We start from the raw sequence: 15,368 nt of genomic DNA on the forward strand, positions 1-15,368 counted from the left end.
CCTCGACGTCAATGTAAGCCTGATACTTCGCTGAGAAGTTGTGAATGACAAGCCATAGCAACAGTGGTAGCCAAGGTGACCGTATGGGCTTCCGGATCAGCCTATCATAAATTGTTACACTGTAAATGTACAAAACCATGTTTCAACAGTGCTGACGAATGTATCTATTTTCAATGACGTGTTGTAATGTATCCGACATGAGTTTATCGCTTTTTATGATAACAAAATCATTGTTTAACGTGTAAATCGGCCAATGGAAACTAGCCACGCTTTGAACATGTACAATCGGACATGTAATACTACGATTGGAAGATTGAAGCGGCGAAAGCTTCCGCCATTGGTTATTGTTGTGCGTGGGGAGCAGGTATAGGTCCACTTCATCAATCCACCGCCTCTAAAGGGTGGATCAGATAAAGGAGTCTACAACCACGGACGCACACCGTTTCAAACCTATGCCGGGGTGTAGGAATAAAGTACAATATAGTGAAATACGGGACTAGGACTATAGTGATATTTTTTTTCTATTAAAATGAACCGAATGTGGACAATAGGCCTCTTTTGTGCTCTTCTAGCTTTCAGTAAGTATGAGTTATAAATTGCATAATGTAATTTCAACTTCTTTGCTGTTACTTGACATTTCATGACGTTTTCTTATGATTGCAGTATAATCAGCAGTAAATGTGCTAAAATGCCATCTTTTGATTGCAGTGCATTGTTTTGTTGACCGATGAGTGTGTCAAATGGGGTAACATTGTAGAAGACGGCACTGATTTGCAGCTTCTGGTACTTTTCCCTCATCTGAATCCTGAGGAGCCAGACTGTAACATTGATATGTCTAATGCTTCTCTTTTTTTATTCATCATATCTGGATGTTGTGGTTGTTTTGCTTTATGAGCACGTTATTCAGATTTTTACTTTACATTTTTGTCCATCTTGACACTAATGTCATACCTAACACCTCTGCTTCCACCACACCGACCAAACAGAAGCAGGATTCTAAACACCCGATCCCACACAGTTGTACTGCAATTGTACCAGTTATCAACAATTAACTACCAGTGGTGGAAAAAGTACAAAATTGTCAACTTGCGTATAAGTAAAGATACCTTAATAGAAAATGACTCAGGAAAAAGTGAACGTCACCCAGTAAAATCCTACTTGAGGAAAAGTTAAAGTATTTGGGTTTTAAATAAACTTAAGTGTCAATTTCAAATTCCTTATATTAAGCAAACCAGACGGCACCATTTTCGTGTTTGTTTTTTAAAATGTATTGCTTTCCAGGGGAACAATCCTACCCCTAATTTACAAACGAAGCATGTGTTTAGTGAGTCCGCCAGATCAGAGGCAGTAGGGATGATCAGGGATGTGTGTGAATTAGACCTTTTTCCTCTCGTGCTAAAATGTAACTAGTACTTTTGGGTCAAGAGGGAAAATGTATGGAGTAAAAAGTACAGTTTCTTTAGGAAAGCAGTGAAGTAAAAGTATGAAGTTACCCCAAAAACGACTTAAGTAGTATTTTTACTTTAGTACTTTGCATCACTGCCAACTACCCATACAATAGTCTGTTTGCTTTGGACAGTGCAATCAGTTTGCTATGTGGGTATAGAGATGGAAACAGCAAAGGTATCAAATCTTAATCAGCTGTGAAGGTGAACTTTTTCTGGGAGCTTATCAGTTTTATTACAGTACCGGTCTGTTCTGAGACAGAGAAGGGTCATGACCTCTATGGAAGGAGTCAATGAGATGTAGTAGTGTGACTGTTATGCTTCCAGATAGAGAGGGAAGACTAGCTACCAGATGAACTTAGACCTTCCGTAGTGAATTTATGGGCCCAGTGGTTGCTCTGTCACATGACATGGGTCAATTTAAGTTAATATTAAGGAGTTGTATTTTTACTGGGTACAAGTTCTTGTTTAAACCCTCAGCTCTATGTTTAATTTTATCTACAGGTTCTGTCAGAGCGGAGGATGAGGTTGACATTGATGGGACAGTGGAGGAGGACTTGGGCAAAAGTAGAGACGGCTCCCGGACAGATGACGAGGTCGTCCAGAGGTAAGTGTGTTTAAATATTTCAGCAAAGAAGAGTGTTCTGTCATGCAGTAAGTCTTGAGACTAACTAGTGACAAGAGAATCCCATTATAGACTTCTACTTCCTCCCTCTTTTCCAAAACACAACCCTTTATACTGACATGAACCATGGAAACCACTTTTACCCCCTCTCCTTTCGGCCTGTTTTTTTCAGTCAAAGATAAAAACCCCTATTAAGATTTGTTGATATACTATTTCATTTTTGTCTTGACACCCGTTCCTATTAAGCCTGTAGAAGTACACCTGATCATTCTTCAGTTCATTAGAGAGCATCCCTATTACCAGTCACACAGATGAGGCCTCTATAAATATTCCCTTTGGGGAAATCTTGAGTCCATCTACCTTGTTTGTGCTGATCTCTGACTACTCTTCTGTTTTTCAAGGGAAGAGGAGGCTATCCAGCTTGATGGCCTGAACGCAGCGCAGATAAAGGAAATTCGGGAAAAATCAGAAAAGCATGTCTTCAAGGCCGAGGTGAACAGAATGATGAAGCTCATCATCAACTCCCTGTACAAGAACAAAGAGGTTAGTGTCTGCTCTAGTGCTCTGTGTAGACAATGGAGCTTGGAACTTTTATACTTACAGAAATAATAGGGCAATACAATACATTTAGATTTTTTACACTCATTAAGCAATATTTAGTCATTTGTTTAATTAGAAATTAGTTCACAATGAGTCCTTCTGGCTATCTATCATTATATAAACCTGATAGAGGTTCAGTGAAGTAACTTAAAATAATTGAATAAGGGTCGAGACAGTTAGGAATGTAATTTGGGGATGGGGCTTCGCCCTGCCTGCGTCTCGGGGTGGGTGGGGGCGAGCACACCCGCTGACTAGAGCACCCACTGATGGGAGCGGCCATTCGTGTATTGTTTTAATAAAAATACATAAAATCTTATCATTTTCTTTTTGTCTGTGTCCAGATCTTCCTGAGGGAACTGATCTCCAACGCTTCCGATGCTCTGGATAAGATCCGGTTGCTGTCCCTGACCAATGACGAGGCACTTACTGGTAACGAGGAGCTGACAGTGAAAATCAAGGTAGGTTAAGTTACCTTTAAAAAAAAAAAGCGTTAGCTTTCTGTGTGACCCACCCTTTCATGTCCTCCGACTGTAGGCTAATTAGCAACCCTTCACTGGGCTATCTAGAGTGAAACCTGAGACCGAGAGAGTTGTTAGGATAACATCTCTAAATTTACATCTCCGTTTTTGCATGGCAAAAAGGGACATCAAGAATTTCAACACCTGCTGCAGGACATTGTGCACTTTCTATTTGAGTACATGCAAATGAATAAACACTGTACACACTTGGTTTGCTTTTCTTTTATTCTAAATGTGCATAGATGGTTTGAGACTTTAATAGTAATAAAACAAAGTCTGTCAAGTTCAATGGAAAGTAATCCAAAACCCAATATAACATTTCACTGTTTGTTTCTCACCTCCAGTCTGACAAGGAGAAGAACATGCTTCACATTACCGACACCGGCATTGGCATGACCAAAGAAGACCTGGTCAGGAACCTCGGCACCATCGCCAAATCCGGCACCAGCGAGTTCCTCAACAAGATGACAGAGATGCAGACCGAGGGCCAGTCAACCTCTGAGCTGATTGGTCAGTTTGGCGTGGGCTTCTACTCTGCGTTCTTGGTGGCTGACAAGGTGATCGTAACCACGAAGCACAACAACGGCACGCAGCACATATGGGAGTCTGACTCCAACGAGTTCTCCGTCATCGAGGACCCCCGCGGGGACACCCTCGGCAGGGGCACCACCATCACGTGAGTCAGCAAGGCAACTGTCAGCAAGTAGCAACCATTCAGAGTCAATCTAGCATTAGTGTAGGTGGATGATTTGTACTTACTATGGCACATTTAGGCTGGATATGGACAGCTCTGTTAGTCTATGATGAAGTAGAATATGGTTAGTTGTTTAGCAACGTAAACCCTCGTAACAATAATACATATTATGATGTAGTTATTGCCTCATTTGTTCAGACCTTTTTGGCATTACTGGCTGTGGAAAATTCAGTCAAAAGACTGTCTAAATTAAGCAGAGACACAAATGTCAAACCAAAGCTGAACTAATAAGTGCTCCAACTTGGATTTCACTGTAATGAACATTTGTTTCATTACTGTGCCAGAGGAAGAAGCCCGTAGTCTTGCTCAGGCGGTGCAGCCAGAGGAATCTAGCTAGTTTGAAAGGTTCACAACTGTAATGACTAACATTAAGCTCTGACTGGCTCTTCACTGCAGTGCATTCTTTTTCTCCCCTAGTTTGGTGATGAAGGAGGAGGCAACAGACTACTTGGAGCTGGAGACCATCAAGAACCTTGTGAGGAAATACTCCCAGTTCATCAACTTCCCCATCTACGTATGGAGTAGCAAGACTGAGACTGTAGAGGAGCCTATTGATGAGACTGACGCCGATAAGAAGGATGAAGACCACGATGAGGTTGAGGTGGAGGAAGAGGAGGAGGACAAGCCAAAGACGAAGAAGGTAAAACATAGTCATTAAAACAATCTACTGTCTGTAGCAGCAAATGATCCCATCGAAGCAAATCTCAATGGAAGTGCATCTTTTAGTTTTAAAGACTGTCCTTTCTCCTTTAATTCCCCCCCACCTTAGGTGGAGAAGACGGTGTGGGACTGGGAGCTGATGAATGACATCAAGCCCATCTGGCAGAGGCCTGCCAAGGAGGTGGAGGAGGATGAGTACAAGGCCTTCTACAAGACCTTCTCCAGGGTGGGTGTCTGTCAACAGTTTATTCAGACTCGCTCTCCTAGCAGACACTAATCCATTTAGTGGTCACACGGTCTATATTTCCACTTAGATTTAGCAGACACCGGTTCTCAATGGGTGATCTTAGGTCAGATATGACTCGTCTGACTGGACATGAACTGCAGTTGTCTTGTCAGGCAAAGGTTCAGTTGCACAACTGGTTTAATGACAGATGGAGGTTGTCTATGTAAATAACCTCCCACTCTATTCTGTTCTTGCAGGACACAGACGAGCCCATCTCCCACATCCACTTCACAGCAGAGGGGGAGGTCACCTTCAAGTCCATCCTCTTTGTGCCTGCCGCAGCTCCCCGGGGACTCTTCGACGAGTACGGTTCTAAGAAGAACGACTTCATTAAGGTACCACAGCAATGATTGGTTACAAAGCAACTATGGATTGGCATACAATCAGTTCTCAGTGCAGTATTGATGTAAGTTTTCTGTCAGTAACAATCTTCCATCTCTCTCAGCTCTTTGTGCGTAGAGTTTACATCACTGATGACTTCCATGACATGATGCCTAAGTACTTGAACTTTGTGAAAGGAATGGTAAGTATTATTCCTTAGGGTTAAGTCTGGATACCAGTATGTTTAGCCATCATTCCACTCCTGTTATGCTAAACATTGGCATATGACTGGGGGTAAAAGGAGTAAAATGTTAGCTAATCAGACTGGTACCCAGGCTATTTAAGTGCACCCACTGAGGATTGATTGAATGTTAAAGCTGCAATTTGTACAAATTCACATAGAAAATTGAGGTATAGATCTATAATTATCATTGAAATCAAGTGTAAGAAGCAGTAGATCTGGTTTGTGTGCTATTTCTATGTTTTTACGTCTTTCGGTTTTGTATACCAGCTTCAAACAGCTGAAATTACAATATTTTTGGTTATGGAAAATATATTTCTCTATGGAAATATATTTCTCAGAAGTTTACATGGTACTTTAATTCTCTACACAATATTTAGAATTTTAGCAACCAGGAAATGACAAAGCGATTTTTGCATCTTTAAATTTCTTCTGTTCCATCAGGTTGACTCCGATGACCTTCCTCTGAATGTCTCAAGAGAAACTCTCCAGCAGCACAAACTTCTCAAGGTGAGGCTTGCTTTCAATTCACTATCAAACAAGGAAACCCACCTGGGTCAACACTCTTCACTCAACCACTCTGCTAACAGCATACTTAAACATACCTCTTCGGCCAGGTCATTCGCAAGAAGCTGGTACGCAAGACCCTGGACATGATCAAGAAGATCGCAGAGGAGCAGTACAACGAGAAGTTCTGGAAGGAGTTTGGCACCAACATCAAGCTGGGTGTGATCGAGGACCACTCCAACCGGACCCGTCTGGCCAAGCTGCTGCGTTTCCAGACCTCCAACAGCGACACGGTGCTGGCCAGCCTGGAACAGTACGTGGAGAGGATGAAGGAGAAGCAGGACAAGATCTACTTCATGGCCGGGACCAGCAGACAAGAGGTGAGGGCCTGGATGAGAGCACTGCTTTGTGATCGAAAATGGTGACCTTTGAGTAGAATGAGTATGTTTGTAAATGTAGAGCATAATAGCAGAGTTTGTTTTTATTTTTAATTTAACCTTTTATTTAACTAGGCAAGTCAGTTAAGAACAAGTTCTTATTTACAATGACGGCCTACCTCGTCAGCTCGGGGATTCGATCCAGCAACCTTTCTGTTACTGGCCCAACGCTCTAACCACTAGGCTACCTGCCGCCCCAAAAGTTATAAACCTTGTAATGAAGAGTCAGGATCTGTAAAATATTATAATAGCCTCCTTCCTACATCGAATGTTTGCTGTATCGTGCCCTGAGCTTAATTTCCCCTCCATCTTTTCCGTCAGGCCGAGTCGTCTCCCTTCGTGGAGAAGCTGTTGAAAAGGGGTTATGAGGTCATCTACCTGACAGAGCCCGTGGATGAGTACTGTATCCAGGCCCTACCGGAGTTTGATGGCAAGCGCTTCCAGAACGTGGCCAAGGAGGGCGTCAAGTTTGACGAGAGTGACAAGACCAAGGAGAAGCGGGAGGGCCTGGAGAAGGAGTATGAACCTCTCACCACCTGGATGAAGGACAGCGCCCTGAAGGACAAGGTTAGGGGTCTCCTCAATGGGAATGTGCATTGTTATTAGATAGACAATAGTCAGATGGCATCTCCTGTGTTTGAAAATGTTTGCTCATGTGTCAAAAAAGCTTTGAAAAGCTGAATCTTTGATCTGTCTGTAGATCGAGAAGGCTGTGCTGTCCCAGAGGCTGACCAACTCTCCCTGTGCCCTGGTAGCCAGCCAGTACGGCTGGTCCGGTAACATGGAAAGGATCATGAAGGCACAGGCCTACCAGACCGGAAAAGACATATCCACAAAGTGAGCCATGTGAAACCATTTTAACCTAATGTACAGTATATGTTCTGTGGAATAAGACACTCCCAAGAACTCGTAGTGGCTCAAGTCCTAGAGGGTGTTGACATAGTTTCTGCTTATTACCATGGTTTGACCCCTTTTATTTCTGTTGTCCAGTTATTATGCAAGCCAGAAGAAAACACTCGAGATCAACCCCAAACACCCTCTGATTAAAGAAATGTTGAAGAGAATAAATGTGAGTACCATTTAGAATTCAACACAAATTACTTTACCGGGCATACGCCCTTCCATTTCAAATTTTCGCAAATGAATCATAGGTTCCGAACCATATCAAATTCTCCTCCTGACCTCAGGATAATGCAGAGGACCAGACTGCCTCGGACCTGGCTGTAGTGCTGTTTGAGACGGCCACACTACGGTCAGGCTACCAGCTGGCTGACACCAAAGCTTATGGAGACAGAATAGAACGCATGCTCCGACTCAGCATGAATGTGGACCTCAATGAAGAGGTACGCTCAATAGAACTATCACCCACGTGCAAACAGGATCTGAATACTTACTGCTACTTTACCAATATAATAAACACTGACAATGCAAAGTGTTATAATGCAGTACATTATGGCTGGATTCTGTATATAAGAATTTACTAGTTAACATAGCAGAGCAGATTTTGGGATGAGGCGAATGGGCACAGAGATGCTAAGGTATATCTGCGTCTTTTTCCGGTATATCTTCGCTTATCTTAACTTCCTTACCTGTCACAGCCAGAGGAGGAGCCAGAGGAGGAGCCAGAGGAGGAGCCAGAGGAGGAGCCAGAGGAGGAGGTTAAAGCAGATGAGGAAGATGAAGATTCGGTAAGATGGGAGTCGAGCACAGAACTGGGGAAAATGGTGTTAATGTTAGTAAGACAATGGATAGTGATGAGCCTTTTTGCTTCATGTACGGATGTGTTTTCACTTTGCTCTTTCCAGGGAGCCACAGGAAGAGATGAGCTGTGAGACGGCCTGAGTGAGGGGGTGGGAGGGAAGGGTGAGGGAGTGAACTGGGGGGCAGAGCTTTGACTGGAACTAGGTCCATCTTCTCTGCTGAAAAGGAGCGGGTGGGTGTTTGGATTTTAGAATCTTCTGATTGTTTTTGTTTATTTTCTACATTCCTACATGATTGTAACTGTGTTAATATTTAACCGAGCCGGTTATGGAGTGCTGTCTTCCTGTCACGAGAACATTAAATGTTGCCGGAAAGGCACCTGTGGTGTCTTGTTTAAACCTGTCATCATTTCTGTTCTTTATTAGCCAGTAGTCAGCCAATTCAGACTTTCCACAGTCAAATCTCCAGCTTTTTATTCGGGAAAAAGCTTTAAAAGATCATTGTTGCGTTTCAAAACAATCAATACAATTTGCCCACTCGTCTCACAACAACCACATACATTTTTGATACAGCTTGTTTCTGTACATGTCTGGCTTGGCGTTCTTGAAGATGTTTTGATAGGAACCTTCAAAGAAACACCATCTCAAAAGCTGTGAGAACAGCAATAGGACTTATTATCAAAGAGTCCTCCACAATATTTACTGTTCACAGCCTCCAGTCACAGTCTGAAATGCCAGACATCCCCCTACACAACCATCTGTTAAACACCCCTCAGATTTTGCCTTCGGGCCGTACCAACAAGAATTTCCCGGTGGGATCTGGGATGAACCACTTCTCCCACAGGTCCAGGTGGACACAGGGGTAGTCCCAGGGCTTGAAGCGCCCGTTCCAGTGCAGCAGGTGTGCCCCCTGGAGGAAGGTCTCAGGGTAGCGGGCGTCTGGGCTCCAGCCTGTAGGAAAGGAAAACGGAATACACAGTAAATCAGCCTCCAGAAGTGGCTCTATCCTACATTATGACACCTAGGCCTGTGTACCAGAGCCATACAGCTCAATACATGGTTCTGCTGTGCTATATACGAGGTGTGGTGATGTCATCAAGATGAGGTGATCTCACCCAGGTGTCGGACGTGCCACAGAGGATCGATGATTGTGTATTTGTCATGGAACACGATCAGCATAGGAGGAGTCGCCACGCCCCCTGCCATGGCACTGCTGTATATGTTTTTCCTAGTGGAAGAGAGGAGAGAATCGCAAAGTAGAACATTTTTATTGAATTTCTCTAATCATGATATTCAAATGAAATAGTAATAGTAAGCTTTCATAGGCATATCTATTTATTATTATAATAGACAGCAGGGTTAATTTTTTCTGGGTTTAGGGGTTATGTGGGAAGATCTGATCACAGGTCAAACATTCTTCTCTACTCACTTTAAGTTCTCCTGCATCCAGTTCTCCAGCTGTTTGGTGATCTTCTGTTTCTTCCACTCTCCAATGTCGGCCACAAACACCCCAGGGTTGAAGGAGCAGTCGCTGGGGTTGATCCCCAGGTCTCTCACTTCCTGTTTCCTGTAGTCCAGGAAGCCCATGTACGTTGTCTGGGAGACAGGGTCAATGGGGAAGGATTTGGATTCAGAATCGGAGACAAACGGAAAGTTTACTCAGCATTGAGATCTATGAGACCGCTTGTCAAGTTGTTATTTCAGAAGCGCATTAGAGTATCTTCTAGGCTAGGTGTAGGGTAAAATATACTGTCCTTTACCAGGATTGATTGTAACAGAGGTGCCTCTGCTCTTATTTTGGCAAACCATACCCTCATGGCAAAACAATGACACTGACCTGCATGCCCACGCTGCGCACCATCTCGTGGGTGGAGGGCAGGTCACAGTCTGTGGCGAAGGCAGCAGCATGGCCTTTCTCCAGCTTGGTATGGTACAAGTCCTTGATGTCACCTGTCATTAGTGAATGTAAATACTGAAAATCCAGGCACCCATTTTATCTCAACTCCAGCTCAAAACTGGACTGAATGGCAAAGGACACATTTCTGTACCTTGCACAATGACATCGTCGTCTAAGTAGATCACCCTCTGGTGGCTGATATCAAGGAGCGGCAAGTAAAAGCGTACAAAGTTCAGCTGCAAAACAATCAAAACCGGGACTTTAGGGACAGTGACTGTGGTTGGGTTCTAATTAGTTCCTACATGGGTGCTTGTGTGTACTCACTGGATGCAGCAGGTCTGGTCGGGAGGAGTCTGGTTTCACCTTCCCTTTCAGGACCATGGGGTTGAACTCTAGAATCTTATACTTGATTCCCTTCAGCTTGGTCTTCTCTATGTACTGTCTATGAAGACAAAGGAATATAATGACTGTTCAACTCACTCAAAGTTATTTCTCAGTTATTCTTTTCTAAGCCTTTATTGAAACAATTCAGATAATCAATTAAAACATCCTGGGTTGGAACTAGGAACTGAAATTGCTACATATCAAGCAGTGACACAGTGGAAGGGGGGGGGGGATTAGTGTGAAACACCTTGTCAGCTTGATGGCATCACGAAGAGTGACAATATAGAAGAACACGCTGGCATCTGTGTTGCTATAGATGCTGTTGATGGTTGCCATGGCACCGCCCATTCGTTCCTCCGCAGCACAGATGACCACTGGGATGTCATCCCCTCCCTCCGCTGCCTTCTCTACAGGAACTTTGGGCGCACGCTCTGGGTCCTTCCTCGTTTCTGTGAGGGAAGTTCAACCAGTTTGAGCTTGGTCAAGTTTGACCTAGATAGTTAAAGGCTATGTGTGCCTTTAAAAAAACGATGTAGTTCTGTTCTTGTCTAATGATGTTCTGTATTGTGTTTCATGTTTTGTGTGGACCCAAGGAAGACTAGCTGCTGCTTTTGTAACAGCTAATGGGGATCCTAATAAAATACCAAAATTAGTAATCTATTTTTTAAATCTATTCAACTATTTAAATTTCAAAGTAATTTGCCCCCTAAAAGCTATACCGCAAGCGGCAAAGGAAATGCTTATTTTTCAATCAACAGGCCTTCATAGCCTCGTGCCAACTGTTATTCTTGGCAGTCCTGCCAAGTCCTAGTTTCCTTGTCTTGCCGTGGCATGCACCTGGCTCTCAGGTCCGCGTGCCTTTAGAGTGGGACCTGTTAAAGAAGCTGGGGGGAATTACCTGTGCGTTTGAGTTTGGGCCGAGACGGGCCTCTGAACAGTTTACTGTGCAGGAGTAGACACACTATGAGAACCAGCATCATGAGCAGGATATGGTTTACTGTGACACAACAGAGAGAGAGGGAGAGAAAGGGACCATTCAATAAAGTCAGATGCAAGGGAACTGAAGCAGAAGTCCTTCCAAACTGGATCAGTTCAACTTAAGCACAGTTTTAACTAGAATCCTGTCACCTCGTATCCAATCATGGCAGATCACATAGTACTGAGATACTCAAACATGGCTCTCATCTGTACCCTATCAAAACCTCACATTTTTTACGACTTATCCTCTAGGTGGTACGACTAATTCTAGCTAATAAAATAGTTACACTTGTCCTTCTCTTCCTATCCACACACCTCAACCATGTGTCAGCTGTAGTCAACTTGAGTGTCATCAATCATGTGCTGACACATTCACCCCTGGATGACCTAAACTGTCTGCCTCAAAAATAACAACTAAATAGTAATTAAAATATTGCTTCACTTCTGGAAAATGTAAAGAACCAGGCTGCCAGCTGAACTCTGTCCCAAATATCAACTGTTTGTGTTGTTTGAGTAAAGGCATCTGTTAACTGTATAAGTAAAGTATAGACTGTAGAAAATAAGGGTGTAGAACAAGGCACAACTGTTGTGCACACTAATTTAACATCCTTTAATGGTTGCATCATGTATTGAATGTGAACAACAGAGGACTGAGATGATGAAATGGGACTCTTTTACGGGCTCACTTTCCTGGTTACCTCATCAGTGTTGAGGAACAGTTTGGGATTGGCAACACACACACACACACAGAGAGAGAGTCTCAAACATAATTTATGGAGGTGTTGGAAGCGTTCCATCTCAGCTGAGGCAAAGTATTCTCCAGAGGAATCTGGGGGGGTTGTGCTTTACCATGGCTACACTGATCCCTGCTTACAGCCACCACGATTACAAGTGTGGAGCAAAGCCCATTATTTACATGCAACAATGTTTTATTACTCATTTAATATATATGAAAAAAGGAATGATGTCAAAACGTGTATTACAACATCCTGTGGTCACTCACTTTTCCTCAAAAGAGCCATTGTTCATGTTTCTTCCAGCCACATCTGAAAAGACAGAGAGAAGCAGAAAGCAGTGAGATTCAAAGGCAGACAGACACGAAGACAAATAGACAAAGAGTAAGCGAGGGGGAGGGACTGCCGTATTCCTTGGCATTGGTGCACAGTTGAGGATCCAGAAGGGTGTCTTCACAGACATAAATCCTTCCCAGAGGTGCTCCCGAACAAGATCTGGCAGTCCTCTCAGATAGACACAGTCCTCACCACAGCTGTTAAAAACAGGAAAACCCCTCTGACAAACATACCTCCAAATCAAGATTAATAGTTTAATATTGGGCTTCACATGAGCCTGAGTTGTTTACCATTACCCCTCAGGGTACCTCGCCTATCCACAGGAGGTACTTAGGAAGAGTCATAAGAACATAGGCCTAATGATTGGTTGCAGATGAGGAGGCAAAAGACGGAGTACTTCGGGCAGAGTGAAATGTGATTAGGGGTACAGTTCAGAAAAATAAATGTTGAGACCAACTGGTTTATAATATAAAATGTCCTATTTCACACATGTAGAAGTGTGTTTTAAACACATGTGAATTGTTTTTTTGGCATATCCCAACGCCCCCTGAGCCACCCTTGAAGAGTGGGGTCACAGCCAGGGTCACCATTGGAGCAATTAGGGTTAAGTGCCTTGCTCAACGGCACATGGACCAATTTTTCACCTTGTCGGCTCAGGGATTTGAACTAGCAACCTTTTGTTTACTGGCTCAGGCTCAATGCTCTAATCGCTAGCCTACCTGCACCCTAGCCTGTTTCCACTGAAACATTTGCTGATGCAAATAAAGATCCTGCAACGTTATCATGTTTATGTCATGATGATCACATACACTACACGGTATGATAGTCCACACACTGCAACTGCAGAACAGTACAGACATGATCATTGTATGTCGTGACTTTTGTAACTGGTCACTCTCTATATCACTTTATAAGTATGGTAAATGTATACCAAGGTATACCATTAGCCAAGGTGTTGGCTAATTCAGTTATATCTAATGTAGTATACAGTTCATACTGTACTGTTTCTCTCTGTGACATACATGGCTCAGCACACATGTGGATCTGGTTTTGGAAAGACTCTTGGTGCTTCCTTCCTAGTGGCATTTTTCAGTAAGCTTTTGCCTGTCTCTCCCTAGAGGCTATCTTTCTATCCCACTATTTATTTTGCTTAAATTCTAACTCTCTCGACACTGATGTTTCTCCATCTCCCTCACCCTCTGTCTCTTTTAGATGTAATGTGTAAGTAAACAGTAGAGAGTTGAGATGTAAACTACTCTATAAGCAATCAATAAAAGTGACATCACAAGCTGTGTTCTGTTTGGCGCTGGATAATCAACCAAAAACGAGTTCAGCTAGTTTTGTACTGTACTCTTCTGCCCATTTTCAGAGAAAATACTGCCAATCCATTGATGCCAGATGGCAATACTAGTATCTGTATGAGTTCAGACTTTTCACATATGGTGCAGACAGATTTTCTGGGCAAGTTATCCTCTGTAGAAAGCATCACTATCCAAGACTGAGCCAGTATAAATGACTTGGGAATGTTTTTTAGTGTTTATAAAATACCCATTAGGTGAAGTGTTTTGCGTCCTTGTCCAATTTCCTCTCTCATACAACATTAACATAAAAATGGTGACAGAGTTTGGATTGTGTTCATTTCTTTTAGAGGTTCCAGACTCTTTTCAGTGTTATACACACACATTTTAATGCTCTTTGAGACAACTTTCTCTAAATTAATCCAAACTAATCTAAAAAAGAATGAAATGTACACAGATGGATAGTCAGATATGGCTTAATCAGGAGTTTACAAGATTACTTTGTTCTTAGTAGCCTACTGTATGTGAGATTTAAAACATATAGAAGAACTAGGGAATCCTCATTAGACAAAAGTTCTTCACAAAAGTGAACCGTCATTCAAGGTGTCAAAGAAGTCCGTGCCAACTGTTATTTTTACACTCAGCCTCTGCTACCGCCACATAATGAAAACCATACAACCATAGTCTGGCTTCATAACCACACAGGCTACCTGAACTATGATAATGGAACACCAAGTAGGCTCCTAAGTAGTCTAGTTGCTGCCATGTGGCACACCTTTTACATGGAAATCATATGTTTGTTTTTTTTCATTATGGGCAACTACATTTGGGATATCCAACCTAGGAAACACAGTAGCCTTACATTGGTTTATGTAACAATTGCACAAATGAAATAAATAAACATTTCAGATGAACCTATAGCAATCTACTCAATGCATCACACATAGATTATGATAATGATTTTTAAAACATTTATGAATATTTCCTTCTTAAAAAGGGGTGTGTCTCCTATTCTAGCTTTAGAGCAATGCAAGCTATGCACAACAATGCACACTGTCAAAGCAAAACTCTTCATTCAACAATGTGTAATAAAATTAATTAACTTACCAGGAAAAAGTGCCACAATTATTCTCACCGGTTAAGTATCCACCGGTCTCTGCACATGGTCTTGAATAACTGCTACAAAGAGAAGCTCCTTCACCCACTCAATTTTACAAAAAAAATAAAAAATATTCAGGAAGTTCTTTCCAGATGTGCCTCATCTTGTTCACCCATGGAAAGCTCCGCGGGGTCCACATGCCTTCTTGTAGATAATTACAGAGATTGCATTACACTCCACAATAACAACTGTGTTTCCTAAATTATTTCTCATAGGATGCATGTTTTAAAAATATATATTTTACCTTTACATGTTTTAGCCTATTGTAAAAAGAAAAGTAGATCTATAAGCCTACAACTGAATAACTTTACTATATACGCCTATAGAATTTGAAGAAGAAGTTATTATTTACAAAGTCTAAATCAATAAAATGTAATAAACCCAACCTATGCATTATCATTCAATATAAGTTATTTTGAGAGTAATGACTATCAAAAACTACAAGCCCCAGTGCACAATTCTGCTACAGCCTACTGGACGATCAGAGT

General features: G+C 42.4%; 2 protein-coding genes across 4 annotated transcripts; one reads left to right on the forward strand and one right to left on the reverse strand.

Moving 5' to 3' along the window:
- The first annotated feature begins 356 nt into the window (after positions 1-356).
- On the forward strand, positions 357-8,493 carry LOC110500099 (endoplasmin). Of its 3 annotated transcripts, none has more exons than XM_021577266.2 (17): positions 357-578; positions 1,950-2,052; positions 2,472-2,613; positions 3,012-3,128; positions 3,533-3,864; positions 4,360-4,582; positions 4,712-4,828; positions 5,086-5,223; positions 5,334-5,411; positions 5,895-5,960; positions 6,068-6,337; positions 6,716-6,961; positions 7,095-7,231; positions 7,385-7,463; positions 7,582-7,737; positions 8,017-8,082; positions 8,200-8,493. In XM_021577266.2, the coding sequence occupies exons 1-17, from the start codon at positions 530-532 to the stop codon at positions 8,224-8,226; spliced, it is 2,346 nt and encodes a 781-aa protein (XP_021432941.2). In that variant the 5' UTR covers positions 357-529; the 3' UTR covers positions 8,227-8,493. The 3 variants fall into 3 exon arrangements, with proteins under 3 accessions (XP_021432941.2, XP_036813284.1, XP_036813282.1); XM_036957389.1 differs by having other exon boundaries at positions 358-578; positions 8,005-8,082; XM_036957387.1 differs by having other exon boundaries at positions 359-578; positions 7,993-8,082.
- Positions 8,494-8,551: 58 nt separating this feature from the next.
- On the reverse strand, positions 8,552-14,979 carry LOC110500100 (glycosyltransferase 8 domain-containing protein 2). The gene is made up of 10 exons (XM_021577267.2): positions 14,829-14,979; positions 12,357-12,399; positions 11,274-11,372; positions 10,623-10,824; positions 10,316-10,433; positions 10,143-10,227; positions 9,932-10,044; positions 9,524-9,690; positions 9,210-9,322; positions 8,552-9,045 (listed from the first exon to the last, which is right to left on the reverse strand). The coding sequence occupies exons 2-10, from the start codon at positions 12,373-12,375 to the stop codon at positions 8,867-8,869; spliced, it is 1,095 nt and encodes a 364-aa protein (XP_021432942.1). The 5' UTR covers positions 12,376-12,399; positions 14,829-14,979; the 3' UTR covers positions 8,552-8,866.
- Positions 14,980-15,368: the final 389 nt, after the last annotated feature.

This window comes from Oncorhynchus mykiss, chromosome 21 (genome assembly GCF_013265735.2).
Source record: "Oncorhynchus mykiss isolate Arlee chromosome 21, USDA_OmykA_1.1, whole genome shotgun sequence".
Taxonomy (NCBI): Eukaryota; Metazoa; Chordata; class Actinopteri; order Salmoniformes; family Salmonidae; genus Oncorhynchus; species Oncorhynchus mykiss.

What these genes read in the sequence shown, in the direction of transcription:
- LOC110500099 (XM_036957387.1), top strand. Translation starts at nt 530, where the DNA reads ATGAACCGAATGTGGACAATAGGCCTCTTTTGTGCTCTTCTAGCTTTC. An exon ending in AGCTGACAGTGAAAATCAAG is followed by an intron (nt 3,129 to 3,532) that starts GTAGGTTAAGTT and finishes TCTCACCTCCAG; the next exon opens with TCTGACAAGGAGAAGAACAT. An exon ending in GGAAAAGACATATCCACAAA is followed by an intron (nt 7,232 to 7,384) that starts GTGAGCCATGTG and finishes TCTGTTGTCCAG; the next exon opens with TTATTATGCAAGCCAGAAGA.
- LOC110500100 (XM_021577267.2), bottom strand. An exon ending in GCCCAAACTCAAACGCACAG is followed by an intron (nt 10,825 to 11,273) that starts GTAATTCCCCCC and finishes CTTCCCTCACAG; the next exon opens with AAACGAGGAAGGACCCAGAG. An exon ending in TGGATGCAGGAGAACTTAAA is followed by an intron (nt 9,323 to 9,523) that starts GTGAGTAGAGAA and finishes CTCTTCCACTAG; the next exon opens with GAAAAACATATACAGCAGTG.